Below are 10,165 nucleotides of genomic sequence, written 5' to 3' on the forward strand. Positions count from 1 at the left end.
GAAAATCTAAAGCAAGAAAATTAATCAGGTAATTATCTAGCTACAAAGGGACTCAGGTTCACGTAGAACTAATGATGTTTCAAAACAAGAGCCCTGTTGTTTAAAAAATTCAGAAATCAAAAAGGCTTTATTTGTCTGAGCAGAGTCATGAAGCCTGAATCTTCCAGCTAGAACACTAAAACAAGTAATAGCACATCCTCTTTAAATATTATTAAATGAAGGCATGAAAAAGAGCCTCCACACAGCTAATTTCTTTTCATCTACATCTGTTCAGTGTGATTTCATCGGTGTTTTGACATGTCAGTCTCGTAAAACCATCAAGGGGCTTCCGTTTCTACTGACCTCATGAGTTGTGTTTTTTTCTTAATAATTTTTCCTTTAAATGATTCTTATCTTGCCAGGTGTAGTGACTATGTTTTTCTCACTGCTGGGATTTTTCTTCTATTGAATGTTATCAACAGGTGCAGTGACCTTGGTCTTTTCTGCTGCTGGGATATCTTGGAACTCCCCAAGCTTTACTCTCTCTCACACTGATAAGACCTCATATGACCTCATATACTGTATGGCCTTAGGAACTCTCAGTTGTATTCATGTGTATATATGCAATGTGTAGTTCTACCCTTAGTTGATTACGTTAAGTATTTATGTAGTACACACTGTTTCACTCATTAATCCAAATGTGCAGTTTATTAAGACTCACTTCCTTTTTCCTTTTGCCAGTAATAGCCTTTTGAGCTACATTTTGTGTCCTGAACTTATAGTGTGATACAGTCCTTGTTTTACCTGGAGTCCGTTGACACATTTGTCTTTTACATCTAACCAGATGGAGTCGGCCACCAGCTCAGACGTCCCCTCTCCAAACAGGATGTAGTAGATCAGCAGCCTGATGGACGGGACCATGGAGGATGTCACCTCGAAACTAAGAGTCTGTTTGTTATCGCTGCTGGAGAAAAACTTCTGACTGCCAAATGTCACCACCTTGCCTTTAGAGATCACCTGAGGGAACATGCAAGAGTGTTGTCATGAGTAACTATGGAAACAAGACAAACTTTGACAACACGCATCATTAGCTCTGTTTTCTTACCAGGTAGCTCAGAGCTCTGACTGGTACATAGGAGGGCGTGGCTGAGTACACCTTGATGTTTGTGAATTGTCCCACCTCCAGGCCATTGCCAGGAAGCGGTGGGTCGATGTAAAGGTAACGCCTGTTTGGGGAGCGATAGGCTGCCGCCTCCAGTCTCAGACTGGCCTGACTAGCTGCTGGGAGGACAGGGTCTGCAGTCTCAAACTGTTGCACCAAAAGTAAACATGAACAAATTAACAGCAACAAAGAAAGAAATTAGAGCAAAGGACAAAATCTAAAAGTTGACAATATGTAAACATTGCGAAATCAAAGCCAACTCTAAAATAAATAATCACTTTAAAAGGTGAAAAATAGCTTAAAACATAAAAACAACAACATGTAAACAAGTAAAAATCAACACAAAAAACAACAACATAAGTAAATTGTTTCATTTCAACAAGTAAAAAGACATAGCCTACTTAAACAAAGAACAAAAGATAGACAACCTGTAAACAACAATATTTTGGGTAAACAACAGTGTACAGTCACAATACAGAGCAAGAAAATGACACAAAGTACACATGAAACCAACTACATGTAACCATACAAAGGTAAACCAACAACATGGAAATAACTGGGCAAAAAGAAAAGAAGAAATAGACACAAACACATAAACATTAAAAAAAAATACCAGCCATGCTTAGACTACAAAAACTGGATGAAAGGAAACACCAATTAAACACCTCATCTTCCTCCTCCTTCTCACCTGAAGTACCGCTCTATTTGCGTCACTTGGTGTGTTACAGATGAAGACAGCGAGGCCGTCTGATTGGCTGCGGACGCTGCCAGGACAGGAGAGCTCCTCACTCTCTCCCCCCTGTTTAAACAGCTGTCGCTCCACCATTTGAACCTGTACCCGGTTCACCGGTTTGTCCAGGTGATCCTTCACCAACACCTGCAGGGAAATCATTAAATCAGTGTGTTACTATTAGACCAAAGTTCTTTGTTGAGCAGACTTTCTCACTATAGGTTTATTTAGTGGCTGAAACTACGGTGTTCCTAAAATGTATGTAGTGCTGTTAGTTAAAATAACAGCTAGTATAATCACTCAATGCCCACAGGATCCTGCTGTGTTTCAGGATACATAGCATTGGCAAGTTAATGCAATTTACACCTTGCAATAACGTCCCTCTTGGATGATCTGATAAGAAGTGGATATCCTCAGTGTCAGGTGTTAAGTAACACAGCCCAATGTATCCGGATGACGGATTGAGATCGGACAGCTCAGATTATGTACGGAGGTGGTCTAGAAGTATTTATCCAGATTGGTTTGCTAGTGTAAAAGCTCATGCTTCCTTGGCATCATTAAGGAACGCCCCCTTGACTGGGAGTGCTGCCTCCCAATGGGAGTGAACGATGATGTATTCAGTCTTTTCAAAAGGAAAGGTGATTATTGAGGCTGGGAAGTGAATTCTGATCTCAAGGGCTCAAAGTAGAGGCATTGTTAATGCAAAGTGTAAACAACCTCACATAAGTGCTGTCCACTTGTTATCAGATCGCCCAGGGCCAGGGGGGCATATCAATGCAACGTGTAAACAAAGGTTATAGGTAGTTCATAGCTACTTTGCAATCAAATTTCAAAAGGAAATGTTTTTAAAATGATATAAAATGTCTTGTACATTGAAACAGCTTTGCCACGGTTTTTCTAGTAAAAAAAAATCCCTACTTGGTTTAAATTACCTGCTATAGTCCTATTGATACAAGTAAACAGTCTGCTATTTAGAATAACATCAGGCTTCAAGAAAAGCCATTTTACATTCAACTACTAGCCATTAGCCTGCTAAGAGGCTAATTAAACTACCTGCAGATGCCTCCTAGATATTACAAATAAGCTAGTAGACTCATATATTGTAGTCACAAATATTTTGAAAGAATTATTTAGAACACTGGAAAGATTAACTTTCCTTCCTTTTGGATGTCACATTTTGTTGTCATCTTGGTCTTTTTGTTTAAAAAGAAAAGTCAGAAGCATCCCAGCAATATTAAAAAAAGTTAAATTCTCCTGTTTTTTGACAATTTTTCATTTTTTCTCTTGGCTGGCAAGCTAGTTAGTCCTGAGTTAATTTGAGCTAGCTGTCATGTAATTCAAACCTAGCAGTCTGTTAGGAGCTACAGCTATTTTGGCTGACTTTTTTTTACACTTCCAACTGCACAATGTCCTAACAGCACAACTGTGATGAAAAGCTGCAACTGCTAAAATAGTGTTACATGCTGACACACACCTGGATGTTGTAAGGAAGTCCAGGTTTGATGAAGGGGGGTGTGGACACCAGACTCAGCCTATATGGTGATTTAACAAACTTTACCCCAGAGAACTCAGCTTCCTGAGTGATACCACCTGAGAGACAGAAACAAGAGGAAAAGACATAAGTGTGTGAGTGTGTGTGTGTGTGTGTGTGTGTCTGTGTGTGTGTGTCTGTGTGTGTGTGTCTGTGTGTGTGTGGGTGTGTGAATACCTGTTTCCTCTTTCAGCAGGACAGTAATGTAGAGGTACTTCCCCACTAGATTGTCGAGGTCTTTTGGTCCGTTGTGTTTGAACAAAACCTTCTCCATGTTAAGAGTCACGTCCACCTCACCTGTCGAGGACAACTGAAGGAGACACAATAATGGTACATCTTTATAGAGGATATTACAGTTTCCGATTACTTCTTGAGCTAAGACTCACTCTTAAAATCATATATCTCCAGACACAATCAAGAGTTTATCATATTCTATTTCTAATACTGGCTGAATTCTGAGTCAAACTGTGGGAAATACAGAGTTAGTGTTCAACACTTGTTTACATGATTATCCTGTTCATTAATCTGATTTTTCCCCATATAAGAAACTTTTGAGCACTGTTAGTTAAAGAAGTGGGGCACATAGTTCTGATATTATGACTGCTATTTCCTTTCATTTTAGAATCTGCAATAAAATGTTGGCCTTGTTCTTTCATTATAATTTTTCTCACAAATTTAATTAAAAAAAGAAGAAGCATTTTTTTTCCTTTTTTTTAAATAAAAATTAGTCTTCAGTCGTGTTTTTTTTAAAAGTCTACAAATCAAGCTAGTCAGTGTTCCTCATGCAGATTGTTGCACATTCACAAATACAGTTTGGTGGCGACCTCTAGTGGCTTTAGTAAGTATTACAAGAGAAAAGATGGAAGTCAGGTAATAACAATAAGAAACAATAAAGTCAACGTTCACTTCTTTTAGGTTACGGGCACTACATCACCTCAACAATGTCCCTTTCCGCCTCTTAATACATTTAAATCTGGGTATGTCTTTAGAGCTCCTGTGAGAGGCTTTGAGTTCTTTACGAGACAGACTGAAACTAATTGTGATGCCTCTATAGGATATTGAAAAACAAACAATACCATCAAAGACAAGATGTATTATTGCCAAACTGTAATTTCTAATGCCTGTAAAAGCTGTCATGGGGTAGGAGTCAGATGAGGGGGTTAACAGCACGCTAAAGAAACAACCTTTTATTTTCTATTCTACAGAGCAATAATCACAATGGAGGACACACGGGAAGATTAAAATTAAGCAGGGTGAGATTTTTTGTCACAACACACAACCTTAACAACGACAGGATCAGCAAAGAGATAAGACATATCAATTTGTCCACAGGGGCTCCAAAATTAACGTAAAACAAAAGTTCCTCCCAGGAGCTTTACGTAAACCTGAATATATTTGCTAAACGTACCACATACTTTTGGTACCTGAACCTAAACAAACAGCTACTGCTTCACAGCAATAAACACAAGTTTCAAGCCTTTGACCATAACAAACGTTAATATATTGGGTTATGTTGTCTGCTTTCATAGATGCTGCAAATGTAGGAGACATGCTTATGGGTTGCATTACAGTAAGAGGGTGAAATTGATTGGAGGACTTGTTGCATACTCTTGATCTTGTTTTGATTCATTTAGGAAAAATTCACAACACAATTTCAAGTGATATTACAAGGTTTGATAATATTTCAAAAAGTATGATATACGAGGGCTCTCCAGTCTTTTTTTCTGACTCTTGTCCTAACCTGCATTTGAAAAGGACAGCGTTTATGTAGCCTCAGAGGTCAAATCCAGGGCAGCAAAGACTCTAAAATCACAATACATTTGAGCTGGAAATAGACAACCTACACAAACATAACAACTTTAGTGACTCTCTTCTGGAGTAGTATGGTAGATGGACAGTGATGATGTGTTGTTTACAAGACACCAGCTGTAACTATGGAGATAAGCAAGCATATTAAACAACAATATGACATCAGATATTAGTCCTTAAGAAATCATGTCAATGTAATGTATTGCATTAGAATTGTTCTGAAACTGGAAAGAAACCCTCTAAAATAAGCATTTAAAATTTGACCTAGCTTCAGGTTGTAGATTTGTGAGCTCTTTTTGTGTCTGTTTTGTGTTAAATGTGATTCTTAGTTTTTCTTACTCTCTCTCTGGAAACAGAGTTGGGGATGATAACAGGAGCATTCTTCCCGCTTACATAGCCATAACGCAGAAACACCTCACCACCAGCCACTGGAGCTCCATGCAGATACCTGAGAATAATACACAGCTTTTTTAACTCGCAGCTGAATATTTACTTCAGTGTTTTATGTTCTGAAAATAACGTCAGCATGTTCAGTCACCTGGCAGACACCTTGAAGTTAAAACTGCTGAATTGTCCATAGCTGATGTAGTTTACTTCTGGTTCCATGAGGATGGAGAAACTGGGAAGAACTGTTAAATACCAGTAAATATTTTACATTTAAGACATAATCATTTTAATTAACATGACAAGATCACAAAACAAACAGATTGGAGTAATTTATTTATTGTAAAATAGATTAAGTTACCATATTCCTTCACTTCAAAGTCTGTTCTGGCTGTTGTGGTGAAATCATCAGAGTAAGAGGCATCAATGGTCCAAATTCCCAACCTATAATCACATAACACAATATACGATAACATTATGAACAGCCTGCAGTAATAGCTGCAACACCTCAATCTTCCTGGAAACACATTAGCATAAACACAAATATAAAAATACATAAACTTTAAAACAGCCTGGAATAACATCAACATGACTAAGAAGCTGGAATCACCGAAATAAAATTACAGAACAATCTGGATTTCCTCTTACCTCATTCAAACACCATGGATTCAGTGAAAAAGAAAACTGACTTACAATTACAAAATAATAATTGTGACAGCCTGAAATAGTTTTAAAAGCATTAGAAAGTGCCTGCTATTGAAGCTAGAGAGTGATTAACATAACATTACATAACATACTGCCTTCTAATACTTAAACAGTGATATAAACAGTTTTTTTTCTGTACCAACATTGGAATAATTACAGTAATTATTAGCAAAAATCCTAAATTCTCATTACAAACATATAGCCAGGGACTTTTATATGGGAATAATTTCCTGACATTATGGAGCAGTATTCTTTATTCTATTCTAGTATTTGAGATATTGTTATCAACAAATTAAGCTTCCATTAAATATACATAGGCCTACATGTTAAAGTTGGCATGGCACTAACACATCAGGAGATTGTTGGATTTACACAACAAGGCAGGGTCTGCCTAGGATGAGAAACAGCACCTAAGAGATGGTCCTAAGCCAAAGAAGGAGAGGAAGAAAAGTCTCACCTCTGAAGCCATTTAAATGGAAGAGGGAAAGTGGTCAAAGCCGTGAGCAAACATTGGCAAGAGAATTGGTCCACTTTGGAGGCTGTGACCAACAGGGTTCTCCCATGGGCCGAAATGTGGAGAATGCCTCAGGCAAGGCTGAGTTTTCCTCTTCAGGGCCACATATGACACAAGACCCAGGCCCCTGGAACCTTCACCTCTGATACGGCTCAGAAGAAACCTGCCAACTCTACAACGCTTTAAAGCCTGAGGCACATTCTCTCTGGTTGCAAGGCAGCACTGATGCAGGGCTGGTGATGGCAGCATGACTGGGTTCTGTGCAAACAGATGGCCATCCCAATAACATCCCAGTGGCTGATCCAGTTTGGCAGGCAAGGGAGTGAAGTGCAGAACTGCACCATGAAGGAGAGGTCCATCCTGTCACTAGGAGGTGAGTGACTGATGACAGCTGACCACCATGACATCTTTACCGCCAGACATTTTGCTCTGGCCTACGTCTTCCAGAACAGTCCTCATGGCAGAGCTGACTGTTCCCTGGGAAAAGGTGATGGAGGCTGCCTTTGAGATTCAGAAGGAGAAGTGTGCGGAACTGTCAGCCATGTGCTCATAAGCTGGGTGGAGAGAATTCACCTTTCCATTGGAAATCAGGTTCAGGAGCTTCACTGGATTTCACTGGATCGACCAGTGCAGTTCCTGAAATCTATTCGAGTCAAAGGCCTCAAAAGGAGTAGAGTCCTTAAAGATCTTTCAGAAGCGGCACAGCAGGGGAGCTTCTGGCTCAGAAGGAAGGACAAGGCCTAGGTGAAAGGATCCTAGGACTGCACAATGGCACCGTCATAGGTGTGACGGGCAGAAAAACGTAGCAGGTGACCACCTGTGCTTACAGAGTGCATCAAATAATTGATGCACTTTTGTTTGTAAGGGGCCTTACTTTGGTTTGATGGGGATCTTGAAGGGGTTCTGCATGGACGGGATTCCATTATTGATATCAAACATCTCCACAATATCCACTGTGGACTGATCTGGGTCCTGTGGGGATAATAGAAAAATTATCTGAAATCAAATCATCAGATATCAACATGTTGAAACTAAATCTGTGACGTGCTGCTGCCCCCTGGTGTACCTGCAGGTGAATCTCACTCACCTTAAAGGTCAAGAAGACGCTGCGATTGGCTGGCCTTAACTCCTGGTTCAAGGAAAATGCCCTCACCTTGACTGAACAGCCACACACCCACATGCACGCATGCACACACGCGCACACACACACACACACACACACACACACACACACACACACACACACAATAGTTTTATGTTTGTGTAATGTTAAAAATCTTTTGTCAGTGAAGGTACAAGATATCAATAATTATTTAGCTATTGATAGTATAGAGCTGAGCCTGACAGACTAAGTCTGATGAGATGTGGAAGAGCAGCTGATCATAGAGTGTGCATTGCATTGTGGGACATTAAGGGTGTGTAATATGTTGTTTAAGTTGTTGACTCGTTCTCACCACTCTGGTGTGGGGTGTATAGCGGTTTGTCGGTCTGGATGAACAGGAAGCCGTTGGAGCGGCTGACAGGAACGGACAGGTGCTGGTTAATCTCTGCTGATTGGACGTGGAGAATCACATGACTCGCTGTTTTATCCAGCTTACCTGGGTGCAGCTATAGAATGAAACAGATATTTGAAATCTCCCCTGAAGATAAAATGTCATTAGTTTTCTGTTTCACTTTGTTTGCTATGTCTGACCCGGATTTTGGCGGCAGCCTGGTGGTTGTTTTGGGCGTTGAGGGTCACGAAGTCTTGAAACAGAACCACATGTTCTGGAGCCATAGAGGTCTTCAAGAACAAGTATAACCTCACCTCCTCTGTGAAACCAAACAACTGCAGCAGCACTGTCTCCACAGCGTCCAGACGCAGTGAGAGAGGAGCTGTGATCAGGTACCTAAGGGAGGGGGAGAGTTGTCTTTACTTCCTGTATAAGGTGTGTTTCATGATCAAACTGGACTAAACCTTAACATGGATCATTCTGAATCTCAGATTAAAGGTGGGCATGTTATCATGATGTCAAGCTTAAGTTAACATATGAACTCCAACAAAGTGTTTGGATTGATTTGTTTACTTTAAAGAACATTTAAAAAAAAGACAATTCTGAACCTCTTAGCAGTGTTGGATGTCAATGTCTGTCAAATATTTCAAATACAATCCAAAAAAAACTATTTCATCAAATTTTTGATGGATGATGATAACATTGGGTTGTTTCTACTGTAATGGCTTAGGCTATTCTCTGACTTTTCGTCCTGCACTATCTTAAGGTTAAACATTTTAATTTGTCCAACACTTTGGTTTATCAGAAAATACCTGCAGAGCTAATGAAAGCCTCATCAGAACAAGACTTTGTGATAACTGCTAATTGATTAATTATTACATGCTACTACTGCTTAAGTGAAACCATAAATAAGTCAATGTCACACATGCTGGCATCAGCATTTACAAGATGAGCATGTTAGCATTATGATACACTTCGTCACAACAAATATTATTTACAGTCTATGGTCACAATAGCATTCTCCTGTGGACTATAGCTATTTAGAGTGCATCCACAATTTTTGAAAAAAAAAAGGACAATGAAAACCCACACATTGTAATCATAATGGTGAAAAAGTTGAGTGTGGAAAGCTGGACTTGTCTCACCCTATCCATTAAATATTTTATCTGTGTTTAGACCAAAAGAGCAAAATTGTGCACCTCAATTCTCATTTTTGGTTTAATTTACCTTTAATTTGTCTAATTCTTTCAAGTTCAACAAAATACAAGACAATTTGGATGAACTTTCATGCTGCTTTCAGTTTCTTAAGGCTAGTCAGTGCCCTGTTTGATGGCCTGTTAGGATCAGTACCAGGATTTCTCTCATGGACACCAACTACCGTTGTTCTGTTTCAGCTGAGAATTTAAATGTATCTACCTATCCATACAGTGCCACAGCTTAAAACAGGTCTTTTAGCCTGACTCAAACAGATATTTGTGCAGTTTAATTTACACGTTCAAGTATAAAGAATGCTGAATAAACTACAGACACGCATAGGCCAACTTGTTTTTTTAATGGAGTTTGGAGCCTTTGATGTAAATGCAGGGCGTCATGAAAATCTGAAATTGATAGACTTTTATAATGCATATCCATGAAACATTTCTGACTAGAGATAAAACATTTCAGCAAATTAAAATACAATAATTACTTTGAACTCATGTTTTGTTAAATTGCTAGTGCCCTGTGACTAAAACATAATTCACAACCGTCTGCTGCTTTGGCCAAAACAGAACTTAACAACTGCTGCATTTACTTTAAAGTTGTTTTGTCACTTATTCACAAAAGTAAAAGAAAAGGAAGAAATAATCTTGACTTACGA

At 39.2% G+C, this 10,165-nt stretch overlaps 1 protein-coding gene across 1 annotated transcript in view; it reads right to left on the minus strand.

Annotated features, from left to right (window-relative positions):
• Nucleotides 1–10,165, minus strand: part of c5 (complement component 5) — a 31,043-nt gene that overhangs the window by 20,698 nt on the left and 180 nt on the right. Inside the window, exons 1-13 of the mRNA XM_020649776.2 lie at nucleotides 10,164–10,165; nucleotides 8,508–8,703; nucleotides 8,269–8,422; nucleotides 7,902–7,972; nucleotides 7,689–7,786; nucleotides 5,957–6,039; nucleotides 5,750–5,840; nucleotides 5,551–5,659; nucleotides 3,580–3,712; nucleotides 3,346–3,461; nucleotides 1,830–2,018; nucleotides 1,085–1,288; nucleotides 784–996 (exon numbers count right to left, since the gene is read on the minus strand). The exon at nucleotides 10,164–10,165 is cut by the window's right edge and continues 180 nt beyond it. Coding sequence (XP_020505432.2) covers nucleotides 784–996; nucleotides 1,085–1,288; nucleotides 1,830–2,018; nucleotides 3,346–3,461; nucleotides 3,580–3,712; nucleotides 5,551–5,659; nucleotides 5,750–5,840; nucleotides 5,957–6,039; nucleotides 7,689–7,786; nucleotides 7,902–7,972; nucleotides 8,269–8,422; nucleotides 8,508–8,703; nucleotides 10,164–10,165 — 1,659 coding nt within the window. The remainder of the gene's footprint in view (nucleotides 1–783; nucleotides 997–1,084; nucleotides 1,289–1,829; nucleotides 2,019–3,345; nucleotides 3,462–3,579; nucleotides 3,713–5,550; nucleotides 5,660–5,749; nucleotides 5,841–5,956; nucleotides 6,040–7,688; nucleotides 7,787–7,901; nucleotides 7,973–8,268; nucleotides 8,423–8,507; nucleotides 8,704–10,163) is intronic.

This window comes from Labrus bergylta, chromosome 2 (genome assembly GCF_963930695.1).
Source record: "Labrus bergylta chromosome 2, fLabBer1.1, whole genome shotgun sequence".
Classification (NCBI taxonomy): domain Eukaryota; kingdom Metazoa; phylum Chordata; class Actinopteri; order Labriformes; family Labridae; genus Labrus; species Labrus bergylta.